Below are 22,126 nucleotides of genomic sequence, written 5' to 3' on the forward strand. Positions count from 1 at the left end.
GCTGCCTGGAAGCTCCCTTGTACATTGAGTAGCACGCATGCTCAGTGTGAAGTTAATGATGCTGCTGGAGGTAAAATACTAAATATCTCCGCTCCCACACCTCTTACACTCCCCAAATTTTCAGGGTAGGGAGGGGACCCCCCGAACGACCTCTATGCCAAATTACAGCCCCCGAGACCCGCTGGTTCAGGAGATGGATTAGAGAAATCTATCTCGGGGACCAGCGGGTCTCGGGGGCTGCATTTTAGCATAGAGGTCGTTCAGGGGGTCCCCTCCCTACCCTGAACATTTGGGGAGTGTAAGAGGTGTAGGAGCGGAGATATTTAGTATTTTACCTCCAGCAGCATCATTCTATAGGAAATGTGGCCGCACAGTCTCCTACTGCGCATGCGGGGCAGCGCAAATCCACAGGCAGCGTAATCAGACACAACACCGGCGTGCGCTTCCCCGCCTTGTAGCCTCGAGCGCCGTGCACGGCACCGCCCTCGATAACCACTGGCGTGCACGCACGCCTTCTTATTGGCGGAAGCTTAAAAAGCGCTGCTCCGACTTCCGGTGTACTCCCTGTAGTGGCGCGGTTCCGCCTTTCTATGGGCAGGAGCGTCACGCGCGGCTCCGCCTCCCGCCATCCCTGGTGCGCGCGTGTGCGCGGCCACGCCTTCCTATTGGCAGAAGTGTCGCGCGCGCGCCACTGGCTGGTGTTTCCTCACACAGGCCGAGCGGCAGCGGCCGGTGAATGATTTTACCCAGCAGCCCCCGCGCCGCCAGCACTTGCGCTCCCCGGACTGAACATGGCGTTCACGTTCGCGGCCTTCTGCTACATGCTGGCCCTGCTGCTTACCGCGGCGCTCATCTTCTTCGCTATCTGGCATGTGAGTACCGCGGGGGGCCGCGCTGGAGGCCCCGGGGGCGGATGGAGAGTCGGGGCAGTCCGGACCCCAGTGCTGGGGGCTGGGTTACTACCTCATTGCTGCTCATGGGGAGCTGTTGCCAATAGCAACCAATCTGCTGTCCTCCACAACTGTCCATTCTGGTTGCCAGGGCGACCTCTGCTTACTACCGCCTGAGATGGAGCTGTTGCCCATAGCAACCAATCAGCTGTCCTCCACAACTGTCCACTCTGGTTGCCAGGGCGACCTCTCTGCTTACTACTACCTCAGATCGAGCTGTTGCCCATGGCAACTAATCAGCCCTTACCTTGAACAGTGAACTGGTTGCCAGGGCGACTGCTCTGATTACAACTACATCAGATGAAGCTGTTGCCTATAGCTACGCAGTCAACTCTGGTTGCCAGGTTGTTGTATTGCTACATCTCATAAAGCTGTTGCATATAGCAACCAGTCAGCTCTCATCTTCAACTCTGGTTGCCAGGGCGACAGCTCTGCTCATCAGCAACATAGGACCAGGCTGGTTGCTAGGGGTGACTGTTTAGTGCTATTTTTTATTGAAGCCCAGTTTAACTCAAAATGTATAAAGATGTTGGTATGGATGTGGTTTATCTGTCTTATATCTGTCTGTGGCCCCACTGTGAATAGGAAGAGACTCCTTACAGTGCAGCACAAAATGTCAGCACTATATAAAGTATAGTAAATATAACTAGTAATAATATAATTACAATGATAGGTGTGGCATACAATATACCCAGCAAGATGTTAGCAGTAATTTAATATTGATTTATATAGTGCCTGTGTCTTATGTGGCACTAATTGAAGGTGTGTGTTTAGGTACTTGACAAACAAGTTAATTTGCAGAGCTGAGCACAGTTGTATAATGCATAAGCCAGTCTGCAGAAACAAAAGGAGAGACGCACCTGCCCTTTAGAGCTTAAAGCGGATCCGAGATGAAAAACTAACTAGAACAAATAACTTGTCTATATATCTTATCTAAAGTTTACACAGCATATCTAGCTGCAAACCGCTTCAAAAGTTTATGATTATTTATTCATGTGATACAATGAGGGCAGCCATGTTCTGTCTGTCACATTGTCACAGGCTGAGGGCTGGAGATGCTATCCGCTTGCCTGTGTGTAAATTCAGTCCCCTCTCTTCCTCCCTCCTCCCCTCTGCCTCTGAAATCTCTGGCTAGTAACCACCTCCTCCTGCCCAGACTGAGCTCCCATAAGCCCTTGCTACAGTGCCAAGGCACAAAAGGAGCTGTGGGCGTGGCTTATTTAGTTTATAGGGAATTAGAGTATTAAAACAAAAAAAGTATTTGGCTTGAGGAATTCCCTATAAACTATATGAAAGGACCACAATTATGCGATGAGTAAAAGGTTATCTCTGATCCACTTTAATGTCTAAAGGTGCCCATAGAGTCTCATTCCTCGGCAGATGTAATCACTATGATCGCATATGCTGCAGATTGTTGCCTCAGCATGCTGCTTGATTGTGATTTCTAGCGATCTATAGCAGGCATCGACTCATTACTGATGACAGAGGACAGTTATTTGCTTGTTGATTAAGGGTGCGTCCAGTGATGCGTTCCCCTTGTTAATGCTGCTCCCTGGGGCCCAATGCAGAGAATTGGCACAGAAAAAACACTCTGACATAAACTTCCTCTTCCTCCTCTGTCCTGCTATCATTTCCTGGTGCCCGAAGTGACCCTGTGAACCGGCGGTGTACATGAGCACCCACCTGTCACCAGGAGATGACGGCAGCACAGACGAGGGAGCGCTTCGTCTGCAGAAGTGAGTGTCAGAGCGCTGCGCTAACACTGCACGGGGCACCTGGGGAGCAGCAGTAACAGGAGTCACCTGGGAGAGTGGTGGTAATTGATTTTTAATGGATTTCATGTTAAAATCTATTAACATTTGGTGTGTAGCTTGTGGCAATGATAGATCTCCAATCAGAGAGGGACCTGTCTTTTGGACACATCAGGAAAAGGACTCCCAGTGTATGGCAGGCTTATGCCTGGTACACACCATGCAATCTTCCCTCAGATGCGTCAAATCTATTATTTCCGACAGGTCCGATCTGATTTTCAATCGTTTTTTCTGATCTATTTTCCGAGCACTTTTATACAAAATTGAGCAGAAAAACAAATCAGAAATCAGACCAGGCCATTCGGAAATATTTGAATCGACCCATCAGTCTGACAGGAAATTCCATGGTGTGTACCAGGCATTCGGCCCAGTTCACGTGGGTGTTAAACGCGTCGCTCGAGCGCTGTCCTGACAGCAGGTTTTAACATTTTCCAAGACCGTACGTGTCTGGCTGCTTCAAGACCAGAGCTGTCTGTCCCCTTTTAAGTGCTGTGATTGGCTTACAGCAATCACTGGGTCAGGAGCCCACCTCTCCTGGGGATGATCTAGTAATGGACTACATCTCCCAGAATGCCGTGTGTGTGTGTGTGGGGGGGGGGGCGACATCACTGTGGCTGCGTTGAACTCCATCTATGGCACACAGAGTAGCAAGATGGACGGGCGTGTGTAGACTTGAGGGACGGGAGGCTAGAGAACATGCCGCCCCCCCGGTAGATTGTTTCAAAAACATTTACGAGCCATCCTTAGGGTTAGATTTGTTTGATCTCATATTCAAATATCTGTCTTGGGTCCCTTTAGGCCCGAGGGGTACCCCTTTATAAATGGCATAGCTGTGGCTTCTGTATTTGTTGCCTGACAGATTCTGCACCTTCAGCAGTCCATCACCTATCAGTGACTCTCTAGGTGGTGATCAGAGGCTTCTGTGTCTCCCAGTTCCATTCAGCGGTCGGTGTTTGTATTTGTCAGGGTGCTGTTCTGCAGTGACTGGCAATTTATGATGCAAATCTTCTGTTCAGCAGAGGGAAACCGAGGTCTCCTGATAGTCCATAACACAATCTAAGCTGGGAGAGGCAACAGCCACAAAACGGCCTTGAATTGAGCACACAACGCTTTCTCGTTTTTATGGCATTAATAAAAAGCGATTCTCAGCAGCCTGGGAAAAAAGCAGAAAATCTGAAAAGCAGTAAGGGCTGGTTCACACTGGGGTTGATTGCGCTGATTGGTAAAGCGCAAGTGCAGTGTCACCCTATCAGTGTTCCCACAGCAGTGTTTTGATTTTTAGAAATCAAAATTTTGCTATATGCAATATCTTTCAGAGCGATTCAGCTAACAGACTGTGCAAAAACGCATTGCAAAATCACAGTGGCTAAGCACGTAGTTCCCAGTGGGAACTAAACTTAAGAGCACAGTGTTGGTGGTGATGATGTTACCCATACATCTAGCGATGATGGGTAGATTTGACCAAGAGACAAATCTTTCTGATTGAATCTGAAAAACAAAAGTTTGCTTTCCTAAAACAGAAAGAATTTGCGATAATTCAGGTTGGAGTGAGCTCGAGATGTCTCCCAGGCACCACTGCTGAATATATGCAAATTAACCATTGTACCCTGATTGAATCTGATTAGAGAGAAATCTGTCGGCCGCCCGTACACTGCAGCCCGATCCCGATCAATTTCAGCATTACATTTCTCTTGGGAATCAGCAGAGTCTGCCGCCTAGCTGCTACCCCCTACTGTATAAATGTGTCCCCTGTGTGCATTTATTACATTACTCACCTTTTAACTCTGGCCTACCCCCCCCCCCCCTCCCCTCACTAGTGCTCTAAACCCGCAGCTGAACTCTGGTCCCCTACCTTTCGTGTCCTTACCTCTCCCTCTAGATTGTAAGCCTTTGGGCAGGCAGGGTCCCTCCTTATGTCTCCTATCTGTTCACGCACCTCCATTACCGTACACCCATCCGATGGATCTGAGTGAACTCAACTTGCCTAATCTCCATGCTCCATCCACTGACTAAGCATTACCTTGTACTCATACTGTGCTGTGTGATCTCCATGCTGCATCCAGTGACTAAGCATTACCTTGTACTCATACTGTGCTGTGTGATCTCCATGCTCCCTCCAGTGACTAAGCATTACCTTGTACTCATACTGTGCTGTGTGATCTCCATGCTCCATCCAGTGACTAAGCATTACCTGGTACTCATACTGTGCTGCATGATCTGGTTTTTCTTGTATTCCTGTATTGTCATATTGCTGTATGTCACCCCTAAATATTGTCTGTAACCTAAACTAATGCGTAATATGTTGGCGCATTATAAATACAGTAAATAAATAAATTACCTGTCCTGTGGTGCCCATCTGTCTTCCGCATTTTCCTTTTCCATTTGGGTTTCACACACTGCTGGCGTTTAGCGTGTGATGTCACACACATGCTATAGGTGCAAACAGAAGAGGAAGAAGTGGAGGACGGGTGGGCGAATGGAAGACGGGTGGGCGATATAGGACAGGTAATTTATAAATACACACACCAGTGGCACGTTCATTCACTAGGGGGAACGTCGCTGGGGGTCTCTTGCTGTTACGTCAAGTCGAGAGTTGTCTGGCCACCTTAACACCCTGCATGGTGTTGCCTAACACAGGGTGTAAACCTAGCTGACAACTGATGGATTCAGGAAACGAGGTGGGAATAAACAATGCTTTGAACTGTGAAGTGCTAGACACACTAGACTCCAGTCCAGGTACAGAGGTCAGGGATATAAAACTGATAAGCAATGCCATAATATGCTAATAACAGTACGATTCAGGGCCGGCTCACACGGGCTCTGCTCTGTATTTCCTCTAAATGCTTTTCTGCATTCTTACAGAAAAGCACTTAGCAGTTTTCACCCCTGATGAAGGGGGCGTGAAAAATCAGGACAAAAAAACGTGGCGTTTGTGCAAATGATGGTACTAGCGCTGCTCATTCATTTGAATGGGCGTCATTTAAAGCGGACCCAAACCAATTTTTTTTTAAATTCAAAATATTTAGTTGCAGCACTCTGACACATACAAAGATAAACACTCCTTCAAGCCTGTGAGCATTTCACTGCATGCTTTTCACCCTTCTCTTTTCATAACTAGGGTTATACAGGTGGCAGCCATTGCTTCTGAGCTTAGTAGGACGTTTTAGATCATGGGCGTGTTTGTCATCAGCTACCCTCCCTCACAGGGGCGTCGTCTATATGAAATCTCACACAAGCTGAGATCACCTCCCCCTGTGACATCATCAGTAGCAGCCTGTGTTTTGTATTTGTTTTTTTATATCCTCCACCAGTCTGCCGGATTCTGTCCCAGCAATATGAAAGGAAGGGAGGGGTTCCTCCAATTTATGTAAAATATTTTATATTTGTCATCATGCTGCTGAAAAAAGGCTGCTATTTATTATTATAATTTAGAAAATAGATTTTATTGCTAAAATTTTGTATTTTTAATTTGGGTTGCGAGTGCCGCGACTGACGTTTACAGCCCAGGAAACGTCTGTGTGAACAGGCCCTATACCTTGCAGCATTTTCTGAGTGGTGCACTTACTGGACGGTACGGTTGCTGGATTCTCAGCAGAGTTTTACCCTGGGCTGTGGAGTCGGAGCAATTTTGCGTACTTGGAGTCGGAGTTCGTAGTTTCATGAATCAAGGATTTGGAGTCTGATGATTTTTGTACGGCCCTGGTTTCATCTACAGTGTGTAGTGTTAGGAGACCTATACACAGTAGCCAGTGTAGGTGTGTTTATCTGATTTCTCCAAACCAGGTTGACTGGCTAGCTTCATAAACTCCCTCTTTCCAATAAGCGGGCACCGTAGCAGGTAGGGTTGCAACGGTATGAAATCCCACATATAATAACCGTAAAAAAAAAAAAAAAAATACCACGGTATGACGGTATACGGTATTAAACAATAATTTGAACCTGAGCCCCACCCCCTTACATTAAATAATTTGCCCCCACCCGCCAGTAATAGGTGGCTGCAGCATAGGTATCCAGGGATAGGTGTAGCCAGTGGTAGGTGGCGCAGCATAGGTAGCCAGGGATAGGTGTAGCCAGTGGTAGCAGGCCACAGCATAGGTAGCCAGGGATAGGTGTAGCCAGTGGTAGCAGGCCACAGCATAGGTAGCCAGGGATAGGTGTAGCCAGTGGTAAGTGGTCGCAGCATAGGTAGCCAGTGGTAGGTGGCCACAGCATAGGTAGCCAGTGGTAGGTGGCCACAGCATAGGTAGCCAGTGGTAGGTGGCCACAGCATAGGTAGCCAGTGGTAGGTGGCTGCAGCATAGGTATCCAGGGAAGGTGTAGCCAGTGGTAGCAGGCCACAGCATAGGTAGCCTGTGGTAGGTGGCCGCAGCATAGGTAGCCTGTGGTAGGTGGCTGCAGCATAGGTATCCAGGGATAGGTGTAGCCAGTGGTAGCAGGCCACAGCATAGGTAGCCTGTGGTAGGTGGCCGCAGCATAGGTAGCCTGTGGTAGGTGGCCGCAGCATAGGTATCCAGGGATAGGTGTAGCCAGTGGTAGCAGGCCACAGCATAGGTAGCCTGTGGTAGGTGGCCGCAGCATAGGTAGCCTGTGGTAGGTGGCTGCAGCATAGGTATCCAGGGATAGGTGTAGCCAGTGGTAGGTAGCCACAGCATAGGTATCCAGGGATAGGTGTAGCCAGTGGTAGCAGGTCACAGCATAGGTAGCCAGTGGTAGGTGGCCACAGCATAGGTAGCCATGGATATGTGTAGCCAGTAGCAGGTGCTCGCAGCATAGGTAGCCAGGGATAGGTGTAGCCAGTAATAGGTGGCCGCAGCATAGGTAGCCAGGGATAGGTGTAGCCAGTGGTAGCAGGTCACAGCACAGGTAGCCAGGGATAGGTGTAGCCAGTGGTAGGTAGCCAGGGATAGGTGTAGCCAGTGGTAGCCACAGCACAGGTAGCCAGGGATAGGTGTAGCCAGTGGTAGCTGGACACAGCATAGGTAGCCAGTGGTAGGTGGTGCAGCATAGGTATCCAGGGATAGGTGTAGCCAGTGGTAGCTGGCCACAGCATAGGTAGCCAGGGATAGGTGTAGCCAGTGGTAGCTGGCCACAGCATAGGTAGCCAGGGATAGGTGTAGCCAGTGGTAGGTGGCGCAGCATAGGTAGCCAGGGATAGGTGTAGCCAGTGGTAGGTGGCGCAGCATAGGTAGCCAGGGATAGGTGTTGCCAGTGGTAGGTGGCGCAGCATAGTAGCCAGGGATAGGTGTAGCCAGTGGTAGGTGGTGCAGCATAGGTAGCCAGGGATAGGTGTAGCCAGTGGTAGGTGGCGCAGCATAGGTAGCCAGGGATAGGTGTAGCCAGTAGTAAGTGGCACAGCATAGGTAGCCAGGGATAGGTGTAGCCAGAGGTAGGTGCCCGCAGCATAGGTAGCCAGGGATAGGTGTAGCCAGAGGTAGGTGCCCGCAGCATAGGTAGCCAGGGATAGGTGTAGCTAGTGGTAGGTGGCCGCAGCATAGGTAGCCAGGGATAGGTGTAGCCAGTGGTAGGTGGCGCAGCATAGGTAGCCAGGGATAGGTGTAGCCAGTGGTAGGTGGCGCAGCATAGGTAGCCAGGGATAGGTGTAGCCAGTAGTAGGTGGCCGCAGCATAGGTAGCCAGGGATAGGTGCAGCCAGTAATAGGTGGCCGCAGCATAGGTAGCCAGGGATAGGTGTAGCCAGTGGTAGCAGGTCACAGCACAGGTAGCCAGGGATAGGTGTAGCCAGTGGTAGGTAGCCAGGGATAGGTGTAGCCAGTGGTAGCCACAGCACAGGTAGCCAGGGATAGGTGTAGCCAGTGGTAGCTGGACACAGCATAGGTAGCCAGTGGTAGGTGGTGCAGCATAGGTATCCAGGGATAGGTGTAGCCAGTGGTAGCTGGCCACAGCATAGGTAGCCAGGGATAGGTGTAGCCAGTGGTAGCTGGCCACAGCATAGGTAGCCAGGGATAGGTGTAGCCAGTGGTAGGTGGCGCAGCATAGGTAGCCAGGGATAGGTGTAGCCAGTGGTAGGTGGCGCAGCATAGGTAGCCAGGGATAGGTGTTGCCAGTGGTAGGTGGCGCAGCATAGGTAGCCAGGGATAGGTGTAGCCAGTGGTAGGTGGTGCAGCATAGGTAGCCAGGGATAGGTGTAGCCAGTGGTAGGTGGCGCAGCATAGGTAGCCAGGGATAGGTGTAGCCAGTAGTAAGTGGCACAGCATAGGTAGCCAGGGATAGGTGTAGCCAGAGGTAGGTGCCCGCAGCATAGGTAGCCAGGGATAGGTGTAGCCAGAGGTAGGTGCCCGCAGCATAGGTAGCCAGGGATAGGTGTAGCCAGAGGTAGGTGCCCGCAGCATAGGTAGCCAGGGATAGGTGTAGCTAGTGGTAGGTGGCCGCAGCATAGGTAGCCAGGGATAGGTGTAGCCAGTGGTAGGTGGCGCAGCATAGGTAGCCAGGGATAGGTGTAGCCAGTGGTAGGTGGCCGCAGCTTAGGTAGCCAGGGATAGGTGTAGCCAGAGGTAGGTGGCGCAGCATAGGTAGCCAGGGATAGGTGTAGCCAGTGGTAGGTGGCGCAGCATAGGTAGCCAGGGATAGGTGTAGCCAATGGTAGGTGGCGCAGCATAGGTAGCCAGGGATAGGTGTAGCCAGTGGTAGGTCATGCAGCATAGGTAGCCAGGGATAGGTGTAGCTAGTGGTAGGTGGCCGCAGCATAGGTAGCCAGGGATAGGTGTAGCTAGAGGTAGGTGGCGCAGCATAGGTAGCCAGGGATAGGTGTAGCTAGTGGTAGGTCGTGCAGCATAGGTAGCCCGGGATAGGTGTAGCTAGTGGTAGGTCGTGCAGCATAGGTAGCCAGGGATAGGTGTAGCTAGTGGTAGGTCGTGCAGCATAGGTAGCCAGGGATAGGTGTAGCTAGAGGTAGGTGGCCGCAGCATAGGTAGCCAGGGATAGGTGTAGCTAGTGGTAGGTGGCCGCAGCATAGGTAGCCAGGGATAGGTGTAGCTAGTGGTAGGTGGCCGCAGCATAGGTAGCCAGGGATAGGTGTAGCTAGTGGTAGGTGGCCGCAGCATAGGTAGCCAGGGATAGGTGTAGCTAGTGGTAGGTCGTGTAGCATAGGTAGCCAGGGATAGGTGTAGCTAGAGGTAGGTGGCCGCAGCATAGGTAGCCAGGGATAGGTGTAGCTAGAGGTAGGTGGCGCAGCATAGGTAGCCAGGGATAGGTGTAGCTAGTGGTAGGTGGCCGCAGCATAGGTAGCCAGGGATAGGTGTAGCTAGAGGTAGGTGGCGCAGCATAGGTAGCCAGGGATAGGTGTAGCCAGAGGTAGGTGGCGCAGCATAGGTAGCCAGGGATAGGTGTAGCTAGAGGTAGGTGGCGCAGCATAGGTAGCCAGGGATAGGTGTAGCTAGAGGTAGGTGGCGCAGCATAGGTAGCCAGGGATTAGGTGTAGCTAGTGGTAGGTCGTGCAGCATAGGTAGCCAGGGATAGGTGTAGCTAGTGGTAGGTGGCCACAGCATAGGTAGCTAGGGATAGGTGTAGCTAGTGGTAGGTCGTGCAGCATAGGTAGCCAGGGATAGGTGTAGCTAGAGGTAGGTGGCCGCAGCATAGGTAGCCAGGGATAGGTGTAGCTAGAGGTAGGTGGCGCAGCATAGGTAGCCAGGGATAGGTGTAGCTAGAAGTAGGTGGTCGCAGCATAGGTAGCCAGGGATAGGTGTAGCCAGAGGTAGGTGGCGCAGCATAGGTAGCCAGGGATAGGTGTAGCTAGAGGTAGGTGGCGCAGCATAGGTAGCCAGGGATAGGTGTAGCTAGAGGTAGGTGGCGCAGCATAGGTAGCCAGGGATTAGGTGTAGCTAGTGGTAGGTCGTGCAGCATAGGTAGCCAGGGATAGGTGTAGCTAGTGGTAGGTAGCTGCAGCATAGGGATACGCGTAGCTAGAATTAGGTGGAGAGCCGGAAGGAGAGGGGAGTCAGGGGACAAATACTCGCTTGTCAGCAGCCAAGTCCTCAGTCCTAAGTGCTTCATTCACTTAGAGTGCAGAGACGCTGGGCGGGAACGAGCGTCATTGATGACGCCAGCCCAGGACTCAAGAGAAGTGCTCTGCATAGGGCGCCGCTGGTGGAAGCCTGGGAGGCAGTCTGTGCATTCCAGCAGCCGCGTCCTCACTGGATGCGCGTCATATCCGGCGCCTGAGAGCCGACTCGCTGAGTGGTGACGGGCGGCGAATGCGGAAAAACCGGTATTTTGACAATGTGCATGGTATGATAACCATGCACATTGAAATCGCGATACCGGTATATCGCGACAACCCTACTAGCAGGCATAGGATTTGTCTTCAGAGCCCCCAGTGGTGCCAGCATGGATCAGAGATCTGTCAGCATGGCTAAACAGAAATAAAAAAAGTAGTTAGTACAGTATTGGGAATCCTCTGGATGGTCCAGAATTTGCTGCATAGATTTCATCTGGCTGTGCTCCATGCTGTGGACGGGCGAGTGGATTGGGCATGTGCAAGTAAGATCCACACATGCTCAGGAGACGTACTTTTGCATGGAGGGAACGCCTCTGCACGAGCAGATTCATTCTACTGGTCATGCGCAGACCAATTCTGAATGCGCTTGTCCACTGCCAGGGGTGTGGCCAGAGCATGAGGAGGGACCCTGTGTAGTAACTGTGCTCTACAAGGATCCAGGAAGCCTCTGGTCCATCTGAGGTAAGTATCTGACTCTTTTCCCCTCCCCACTTCAGGTTAGCTTTTATTCTACGGAACTGTGCTAATCCAACATGTATGCAGCTGTTTTGGATGTATTGCTCTTCATCAGTGCAAGGCATAGATTGATACTTTAAGGGCCCGTTTCCACTAGAGCGAATCCGCATGCGTTGTCTGCATGCGGATTCGCATAACCAATACAAGTGGATGGCCCTGTTTCCACTTGTTAGTTTTTTGCTGCGTTTTTTCTGTGCAGGAATTTTCTGCACGGTAGAGCCTGCAAAATTCCACACGCAGGCGAATCGCAGGCAATGTATTTAATAGGGGAAATCGCACATGCGTTTTTACCGCGATTTCGCATGCGAATTCGCACTAAAACTAAGGTAAATTGAACCAGGCAGTGACCTGGTTAAAATCGCTGATAGCCTGCCTATGCGAAATCGCTGCAAAAAAAAAAAACGCACACGGAATCGCATCCGCATGCGATTTCGTCAGTGGTGGAATCCCGACAATTCGCACCGCACTAGTGGAAACGAGCCCTAATGGGTAGGTCTTGGACCAAATATCACAGATAGCCCAGATACCTGACCCAGAATCACCAGAATGCTCTAAAGCCCCCCCTTTGCTTTTTCACTGGCCCCCCCAAACACAAAATGTATAACTTATTGATGTGGCCCACTGCACCTTTAAAAATCGGCGGCCCGCATATAGAATAGCAATGCTGGCTCCACCCATCCACATACTGTAGAAGCCAATGACCAGTAAGTTCGCTGGCTTCCAATCCTGTTCTACATCAGGTGACACTGCTGTCCAACTGGACATCGGGCTGTTACCTGGGTTTTCTTCACTGTCTGGTGCACAAAGACGTTCTTTGGGTGCTATATGACTGAATGGCTGCTGCTGGGAGGTCTCCTCCAGGCATGATTGGGGGGGGGGGGGGGGGGGGGGAGAATCAATACCTAGATTCAATGTAATGGTTTTTCAACATTATTTTATGTATGTTCCGGCCCCCCAGCAGTCTGAAGTATGATGACCCGGCTCTTGACCGAAAGTCATAAACCCAATTTGTGATATGGGTCAATTGATAATCAGTTGTTTGGAGACGGTTTTGGGCCTGAGTGCTGTACGGCCACGATGCTAGCTTATAGTTGTACAGTGTGTGATATTCTAGGAGGGCAGAAGAGAGCGAGTGAGTAAGCAGCGTCCTCTGGCATGAGGGACTAAAGTAGAAAATGTCTTGTTAGCAGTTTAGTGATCCGTCATGGCTGGTCTCTAAACAACATCATGTGCAGGTGTCCACACACTAGATTCTTGCCTCTGATGTCGTTGCCTAGTTGGGAACTCCCAGCCGCCTTCTTATTTCTGTGCATTTCTTAATTAAATACATTGTGCTGCAAAATCGCTAATGTTCGTGGTGAATAGCATGCGGGAAATGCAACTGGGAACGCAGAGCGCCGGAAACGCCCGCAGCATCGCGCAGCCGAGTGTGTTCCCAGCCAAGATTTTCATGGGTGAGGTTTAGGCGGGGTACACGGCTGGAGAAGAGCATGATTTTTAGGGGCTCTGCCATTGCGTTGTGTAAATTGTGCAGCCACTTTCCCTTGTGGAGTTCAGCTCCTCCTATACACACCCTCCGGGAGATCCCACATTCACTCTTCTCCTTGGAGTGACTCATTACTGTTTGGCAGATTGTAGTCCCTGGAGAGCTCCTATATCTGATGTGAAATGCAATGATATACATATACCAGCTCTGTGCAGCCACAGCGCATAGTCATATCACCAGCCACAAAGCACTCCGATAACAAGGGCTTCTGCCTTCAACAGTCACATGGAGAAGGCAAAGGAAGGAAGCAGATGCTGGAGAAAGGACTCTGGATTTTTAAAATACCATCTAGTAATGTATTTTTTTAATGGTTTCTGCAGCTGCATCACATGATCAGCAGCAGCTGAGCTAAGGGAGATAATTTCAGGCTCCGTGGGAGGGGCCTCTGCTTCCTTCGCATCATTCCGTTGTTGAGACTGGAAGGTTGTTGGGCACAGACTTAATCTCTCTGAAAGGAATGCGGAGTATAGCAGTGACAATTCTACTCTAAATAACAGGTTACAAAGTGGTTTGTGTAGCAGATCTGTGTCATGCAGTAATTTTTTTTCTGGTGTGTTTGGGGACATTCATTCCTCAAGTTCAGGGTGGTGCAGGTGCACAGGAAGTTCCTCTTGTACGTTAACCCTATTTTAACCCACTATTGCATTAGCAGTTGTGTATATCTGTTTTGGCTTCTTATCCATAGGATTTCTTTCTATACAGTCACGTCACTAAAGCTTTGTGTATGTGCAAGATGGAACTCTGCCATCTAAGACGCGAGTCCAGAGCGAGTGCTCGCCCTACTGTCAGAAACTAATGCCTCGTGTGCCGTACTGTCACCCACTGTAACCGTACACATTGTTCCCCTGTCTAATGATCCTGCCTGGAACTGTCACTCTAGCTATCAGGTGCCTTTAGCCATGGGCAAGAAGTCGGGGCAAGCAGCAGATTGGTGGTCATGTACAGGTTGTAGGTCAAAGCAGGCAGTCGATTGGTGCTCACTGACAGGAAAGAGGTCAAGGTCTGCAGCAGATTGTCAAGCTCAGGTAAGGGGTCAATGTAGGGTGCTGATTGGTGGTTATGGACTGGCAAGAGTTCAAGGCCCCATGTTGATTGGTGGTTATGGACAGGTAAGAAATTAAGGTAGGATGCTGGTTGGTGGTTATGGACAGGTGGGAGGTTGAGGCAGGATGCTGATTCGTGGTTATGGACAGGCAAGAGGTCAAGGTAGGATGCTGCTGATTGGTGGTTATGGACAGGCAAGAGGTTGAGGCAGGATGCTGATTGGTGGTTGTGGACAAGCAAGAGCCAGAGGCAGGATGCAGATTGTTGGCCATGGACAGGAAAGAGGTCAGTGACTGGTGCAGGAGGTAAGCAGGTGTTGAGGGAGTGGAAATCAGGAAGGAATAAGGTAATGGGGACAGTGGCAGACTTGAAGTAGTGAACAACAAAGTGGTGCTGTCATGAAGAAGTTAAAATGTCCTCCTCAGTCCATTAGATGTGCAGAGGCACAAATCTGCACAGATGTGAGCATTCTTTGGTTCAACCATGACATCACACTTGCATATGGAGTCTAAGTCCACTGGCTGCATGCTTGTTCCAGGTGTGACTGCTGGCTGCATGCTTGTTCCAGGTGTGACTGCTGGCTGCATGCTTGTTCCAGGTGTGACTGCTGGCTGCATGCTTGTTCCAGGTGTGACTGCTGGCTGCATGCTTGTTCCAGGTGTGACTGCTGGCTGCATGCTTGTTCCAGGTGTGACTGCTGGCTGCATGCTTGTTCCAGGTGTGACTGCTGGCTGCATGCTTGTTCCAGGTGTGACTGCTGGCTGCATGCTTGTTCCAGGTGTGACTGCTGGCTGCATGCTTGTTCCAGGTGTGACTGCTGGCTGCATGCTTGTTCCAGGTGTGACTGCTGGCTGCATGCTTGTTCCAGGTGTGACTGCTGGCTGCATGCTTGTTCCAGGTGTGACTGCTGGCTGCATGCTTGTTCCAGGTGTGACTGCTGGCTGCATGCTTGTTCCAGGTGTGACTGCTGGCTGCATGCTTGTTCCAGGTGTGACTGCTGGCTGCATGCTTGTTCCAGGTGTGACTGCTGGCTGCATGCTTGTTCCAGGTGTGACTGCTGGCTGCATGCTTGTTCCAGGTGTGACTCTGCTGGCTGCATGCTTGTTCCAGGTGTGACTCTGCTGGCTGCATGCTTGTTCCAGGTGTGACTCTGCTGGCTGCATGCTTGTTCCAGGTGTGACTCTGCTGGCTGCATGCTTGTTCCAGGTGTGACTCTGCTGGCTGCATGCTTGTTCCAGGTGTGACTCTGCTGGCTGCATGCTTGTTCCAGGTGTGACTCTGCTGGCTGCATGCTTGTTCCAGGTGTGACTCTGCTGGCTGCATGCTTGTTCCAGGTGTGACTCTGCTGGCTGCATGCTTGTTCCAGGTGTGACTCTGCTGGCTGCATGCTTGTTCCAGGTGTGACTCTGCTGGCTGCATGCTTGTTCCAGGTGTGACTCTGCTGGCTGCATGCTTGTTCCAGGTGTGACTCTGCTGGCTGCATGCTTGTTCCAGGTGTGACTCTGCTGGCTGCATGCTTGTTCCAGGTGTGACTCTGCTGGCCGCATGCTTGTTCCAGGTGTGACTCTGCTGGCCGCATGCTTGTTCCAGGTGTGACTCTGTTGGCTGCATGCTTGTTCCAGGTGTGACTGCTGGCTGCATACATGTTCCGGGCGTGTCTCAGACCTTACTGCAAGTACAAGATTAGCATGACAGGCAACTGACACCTTTTATATCTTTTCTGTCAGGTCTTCTGAAAGATTGAGCTTGTGTTACTGGAAGGCTGGCAGTACGCAGGAGGGGGTCAGAGGTGTTAATGGATCGTATAGCAATCACTACAGCTCTGCCATTACAGACTAGAAAAGAACCTGTGAGATAAAGTGGATAACAAAATAGTTTGTTTGTTTTTTTTGCTTAGTAATTGCATTCTCTGCCAGGGAAATAGATCTTGCAAATCTAATCAAACAGCACTGTGTAATTGTTTTACAAAGAGTTCGTATGAAAATGCTGCATTCAGTACATCTGCGATTCAGCTAATAAATCGCACTAGCATTAGCTGCAATTTATACCATAAGATCAGTGTTCTTCCATTCGGCAAACGCGTGCTAGTGGGGAAGCGAATGAAAATGAGTTGCATCCTGTGTAGAGGGGGAAAGGCCTCTAAAAAATACACAACAGCATAATAAACTTTAAACAAAAACACATTTCTTTGTTTCAGCTGATTCAAAGCCTAAAACATATCTGCACAGTTTCTACTTCCTGATTCATGGAAGCAGACATATTGTTTGCAGCCTGAGCTTTTCAAATGAGCTTATCTGCCATAGGCAGTCATGTGACACAGGGGAGAGATCAAGTTACAGCTAGTGATTAGACACAAATGAGGGGGGATTACTCAGGCTAAACTCTCTAAATACATACAGGGGGCATTTCTCTGTTTTCCTTCTGTCCTGTGCAAGAGTTCAGGTCCACTTTTAGGCCAGAAACCCACTAGGAGCGATTTTCTGAGCGCTTTGCGATTTGAAAACTCTTGCTAATGTAATGCTGTGGGTGTGATCCCACTTGAGCGATGTGATTTTATAAAAATCCCCCACAGCATTGCATTAGCAAGAGCTTTCTCAAATCGCTAGCGATTAGAAATCACTCCTAGTGGGTGTCTGGCCTAAGATGAGATTTAAAGCATGTAGATACACCCAGGGCTGTGGAGTCAGTACGAAAATCATCCAACTCCTCATTTTATGAAACCTCCCACTCCAGGTACCCAAAATTACTCTGACTCCTCGACTCCGACTCCTCAGTCTTAATTTTTACAAAGGCTATGGATTTGGTTCAAAAATCATCCAACTCCTCAGTTAACTGAAACCACCGACTCCAGGTACACAAAATTCAGAATCATTTATTTCGCCAAGCATAACCGGGTCATGCTCGGAATTGGGTTTGGCACAATACAAAGCTCAGAATAGGGCATAAATGGATAGCGAGAGACATACAGAGACATGGCATGCAGTTAACCATAGGGGGCCACGGTGGCAGCACAGTTCTTTACGCACAGAGCAGTTTCAGAAATTGTGATATGAAATTAAATTACATTAAATGGGACCAATGGTTTGGTTTAGTTTGATTAGTCCAGAGTGATCTGGGCCAGCTGAACGGCCAAGGTGTGGCCTCAGCTATTAGTGGGGGTTCTCTGATGGAAGTATGTGGAGGGAGTTTAGGAGGCTGACTGCTGAGGGAAAGAGAGTTGCTGTGTCTAGCAGTCCTGGTGGAGATGGTTTGAAGCCTCCGGCCTAAGGGAAGTGGGCTGAAGTAGCGGAAGCCTGGGTGAGAGGGATCATTGGCAATCCTCAACACCCTAGAGCGCAGTCTTGTGTTATATACAGTGGTGTGAAAAACTATTTGCCCCCTTCCTGATTTCTTATTCTTTTGCATGTTTGTCACACTTAAATGTTTCTGCTCATCAAAAACCGTTAACTATTAGTCAAAGATAACATAATTGAACACAAAATGCAGTTTTAAATGATGGTTTTTATTATTTAGTGAGAAAAAAAACTCCAAATCTACATGGCTCTGTGTGAAAAAGTGATTGCCCCCCTTGTTAAAAAATAACTTAAGTGTAGTTTATCACACCTGAGTTAAATTTCTGTAGTCACCCCCAGGCCTGATTACTGCCACACCTGTTTCAATCAAGAAATCACTTAAATAGGAGCTATCTGACACAGAGAAGTAGACCAAAAGCACCTCAAAAGCTAGACATCATGCCAAGATCCAAAGAAATTCGGGAATAAATGAGAACAAAAGTACTGTAATTGAGCTCTATCAGTCTGGTAAAGGTTATAAAGCCATTTCTAAAGCTTTGGGACTCCAGCGAACCACAGTGAGAGCCATTATCCACAAATGGCAAAAACATGGAACAGTGATGAACCTTCCCAGGAGTGGCCGGCCGACCAAAATTACCCCAAGAGCGCAGAGAAAACTCATCCGAGAGGCCACAAAAGACCCCAGGACAACATCTAAAGAACTGCAGGCCTCACTTGCCTCAATTAAGGTCAATGTTCACGACTCCACCATAAGAAAGAGACTGGGCAAAAACGGTTGCATGGCAGATATCCAAGGCGCAAACCACTTTTAAGCAAAAAGAACATTAAGGCTCGTCTCAATTTTGCTAAAAAAACATCTCAATGATTGCCAAGACTTTTGGGAAAATACCTTGTGGACCGATGAGACAAAAGTTGAACTTTTTGGAAGGTGCGTGTCCCGTTACATCTGGCGTAGAAGTAACACAGCATTTCAGCAAAAGAACATCATACCAACAGTAAAATATGGTGGTGGTAGTGTGATGGTCTGGGGTTGTTTTGCTGCTTCAGGACCTGGAAGGCTTGCTGTGATAGATGGAACCATGAATTCTACTGTCTACCAAAAAATCCTGAAGGAGAATGTCCGGCCATCTGTTCGTCAACTCAAGCTGAAGCGATCTTGGGTGCTGCAGCAGGACAATGACCCAAAACACACCAGTGAATCCACCTCTGAATGGCTGAAGAAAAACAAAATGAAGACTTTGGAGTGATCTAGTCAAAGTCCTGACCTGAATCCTATTGGGATGCTGTGGCATGACCTTAAAAATGTGGTTTATGCTAGAAAACCCTCAAATAAAGCTGAATTACAACAATTCTGCAAAGATGAGTGGGCCAAAACTCCTCCAGAGCGCTGTAAAAGACTCGTTGCAAACGCTTGATTGCAGTTATTGCTGCTAAGGGTGGCCCAACCAGTTATTAGGTTCAGGGGGCATTTTCTTTTTCACACAGGGCCATGTAGGTTTTGAGTTTTTTTTTTCTCACTAAATAATAAAAACCATCATTTAAAACTGCATTTTGTGTTCAATTATGTTATCTTTGACTAATAGTTAACGGTTTTTGATGAGCAGAAACATTTAAGTGTGACAAACATGCAAATGAATAAGAAATCAGGAAGGGGGCAAATCGTTTTTCACACCACTGTAGGTGGTCAAGTGGGGCAGCGGTCTCCCAATGATCCTCTCCGCTGACCTAATCACCCTCTGTAGTTTATGCGTGGCGGTGGAGCCGGCATACCAGACTAAAAAGGAGGAGCAGAGGATCGACTCAATGGTAGAGGAGTAAAAACTTGTCAGAATCTCTTGGGCCATGCTGAACTTCCTCAGTTGACGAAGGAAGGAGAGTCTCTGCTGGGATTTCCACTGGATGGCAGTGATGTTGGGCTTCCAGCTGCTCCCGACTCTACAGCCCTGGATATACCTACCAGAAAAGCAGAATTGAGCTAAATGTTAGCCCAGGAGAGCCCATCTCTGCCTGCTGCGTCCTAGACACCTATAGAACGTGATTTTACTACACAGAAGTATTAGTGCACAGAGTCCGCTCACTGGAATCTTGCTTTTCCTCAGTGCCGACAGGAATTGTATAGGGAAACCGGGTGCTGCAGATGCTTAAAGAGGAACTTCAGTAAAAATAACATATTGAACAAAAGTGCTTCATTTTTACAATAATTATGTATAAATGATTTAGTTAGTGTTTGCCCATTGTAAAATCTTTCCCCTCCCTGATTTACATTCTGACATTTATTACATGGTGACCTCTTTACTGCAGGTGAGGTCAGTGGAAGGAGATGCTGCTTTTTTGGCAGTTGGAAACTGTTATTTCCCACAATGCAACAAGGCTCCCATAGTGTGATGTCAGAACCATGGTCCTGACATCACATTGTGGGAGGGGTTTCAGCACAATATCAGCCATACAGCGCCCCCTGATGATCAGTTTGTGAAAAGGTAAAGACTTCTCGTGGGAAAGGGGGTATCAGCTATTGATTGGGATGAAGTTCAATTCTTGGTGACGGTTTCTCTTTTATGCTGGGAATGCACCATTAGATTCTTTGGCAGATCGATGTTCGATAGATCATTTCTGACATGTCCGATCTGATTTTCGATCGATTGCTCATAGAAGTGAATGGAAATTGATAAGAAAAGATAAGAAAATCCAACGGAAAAAAGATTGGACAGTAAATCGGCTGAAAAATCCCAGCATAAACCTTGTACATACGATATTTAACTCTGCCGAGGCGGCAGATGACGAGTGCCTCTGCTGAGTATCTAGTGTGTGTGTGTGTGTACACAGCTCAACCAACTTTGCATTTGTACAGCTTCGGGCTCCGGTCCTGATCCCTGTCCCTGATCTGCCGTGTTTCCCCGAAAACAAGACACTGTTATATTAATTTTTGCTGCAAAAGATGCACTAGGGCTTATTTTCAGAGGATGTGTTATTTTAGGGGAAACCCTGGTAGTTTACCTATACAAAATGTATATACTGCATGCCATGCTGAAACACAAGCAGCATACACAGAGCTTGTGGTTTGCAGATAATGGCTCTCACAAGAAATTGATTCTGCTGCTCATGTGGAGTCTATTTCTTGCAGGCAGAGAACTCTGTCAGGCTCCCTAGAGCTATGATAGGATAAGCTGTGTGTCCTGGGAAGAGGTGAAGTGCTGCTGATGCTTATCACGACAGATCAGGAGGGCTGGCCCCAACAAAAACACAAATTGCCTGACACATATACAGGACTGTAGAACTCACATTATACTGCTGCTCTCCTGTATCCAGGCTCTGTATTGAGTGTGACCTGCTGGTGTCATGTGGGCTGCTGCTACGGCTTACATTTGGGGGATGTCTTATATTTCAATCATGCTAGGAATTCCTGCTAGGGCTTATTCTCGGGATGTCTTACTTTAGGGGAAACACAGTAGTGTGTGTATCGGCTTTTAGGAAATCCGTTTATTGCCTGACCCAAATGGCATATAGGTGGAGACCAACATACATTGTGATTACTGACCTTTTCTTTTTTTCTTCCAGATAATTGCGTTTGATGAATTGAAGACAGACTACAAAAATCCTATAGACCAGTGTAACACCCTCAATCCAGTAAGTTGGGGACCCTCGGGCGCGTGTGTGTCATTCATGCTTGTTGTGTCTGTGGAGGTGGTCTCCATCTACATCCCAGCCTTAGAGGGTGGGCTTTGTGGTTACATTAAAGGTACACTCCCACTCGGCATTGCAGAGCTGTAAATGAGGGGGGGAGGGTATAATTGGTGACACTTCAGTAGCAGTATAAGATAGACCGGAATAATGAAAAGGTTTAAATTCCCATGTTGTCCTTGCAGTGAGAGCGATATGGAGGCTGTCATATGTATTTCCTGTTACACATACCAGTTGCCTGGCATCCTGCTGATGTTTCTGGCTTCAGTAGTGTCTGAATGTCACCCTTGAAACGAGCATGTGGTCAGATGTTGGTGAGAACACCTGATCAGCATGCTGGATCTGAGGCTTTAAAGGGCACTTGAAGTGAGAGGGATATGGAGGATGACCCATTTCCTTTTAAACCATGCAAATTGCCTGGGTTGCCTAAAGCTTGGCTAGATTAGCTGCATGCTTGTTTCAGGTGTGTGATTCAGACACTACTGCAGCTAAAGAGATCAGCAGGACTGCCAGGCAGATGGTATTGTTTAACCATCTCTGCTGCCCGGACGTGAAGCTCACGTCCGGGCGGCTGCTCTGCTGCGGTGGTGCTCCCGCCCCCGTGCTGTCCCCCGGTAGCCCTGGGATCTGTGAATGGGAACATGGGTCCCGATCCGTCTCCCGAGCAGAAAAACCGAAGCGCTCTTACAAGAGGCTTCAGTCTTTCTGCGCATCAAAATTTCCGCATCCCCCTTGTGCTTCCGCATAGCGAGAAGTACAGGGAGGGAAGAAAAAACTCAAGGTGGTCATCTTGTGGCCAAATAGTAAAACTACATCTACATATATTTTACATTACAATTTACACATATAACAACATTAAAAATTAACTGTTTATTTCCCACATCAAAATATTACCCAAATAACATTTTTAATGGAAAAAAAATTACAATTAAAAAAAAAAGGAAGACAAATAGTTACCTAAGGGTCTGAACTATGCATTTGAAGGGGGTATACTACGAACATTTTTTAAATTATAAGCTTGTAAATAGTGATGGACGCAAAACGGAAACAATGCAC

At 48.7% G+C, this 22,126-nt stretch overlaps 1 protein-coding gene across 1 annotated transcript in view; it reads left to right on the plus strand.

The window, feature by feature from the left end:
• The first annotated feature begins 606 nt into the window (after positions 1-606).
• Positions 607-22,126, plus strand: part of CNIH1 (cornichon family member 1) — a 39,567-nt gene continuing 18,047 nt past the window's right edge. Inside the window, exons 1-2 of the mRNA XM_068252387.1 lie at positions 607-872; positions 20,948-21,016. Coding sequence (XP_068108488.1) covers positions 792-872; positions 20,948-21,016 — 150 coding nt within the window. The 5' untranslated portion in view covers positions 607-791. The remainder of the gene's footprint in view (positions 873-20,947; positions 21,017-22,126) is intronic.

This window comes from Hyperolius riggenbachi, chromosome 9 (genome assembly GCF_040937935.1).
Source record: "Hyperolius riggenbachi isolate aHypRig1 chromosome 9, aHypRig1.pri, whole genome shotgun sequence".
NCBI lineage: Eukaryota > Metazoa > Chordata > Amphibia > Anura > Hyperoliidae > Hyperolius > Hyperolius riggenbachi.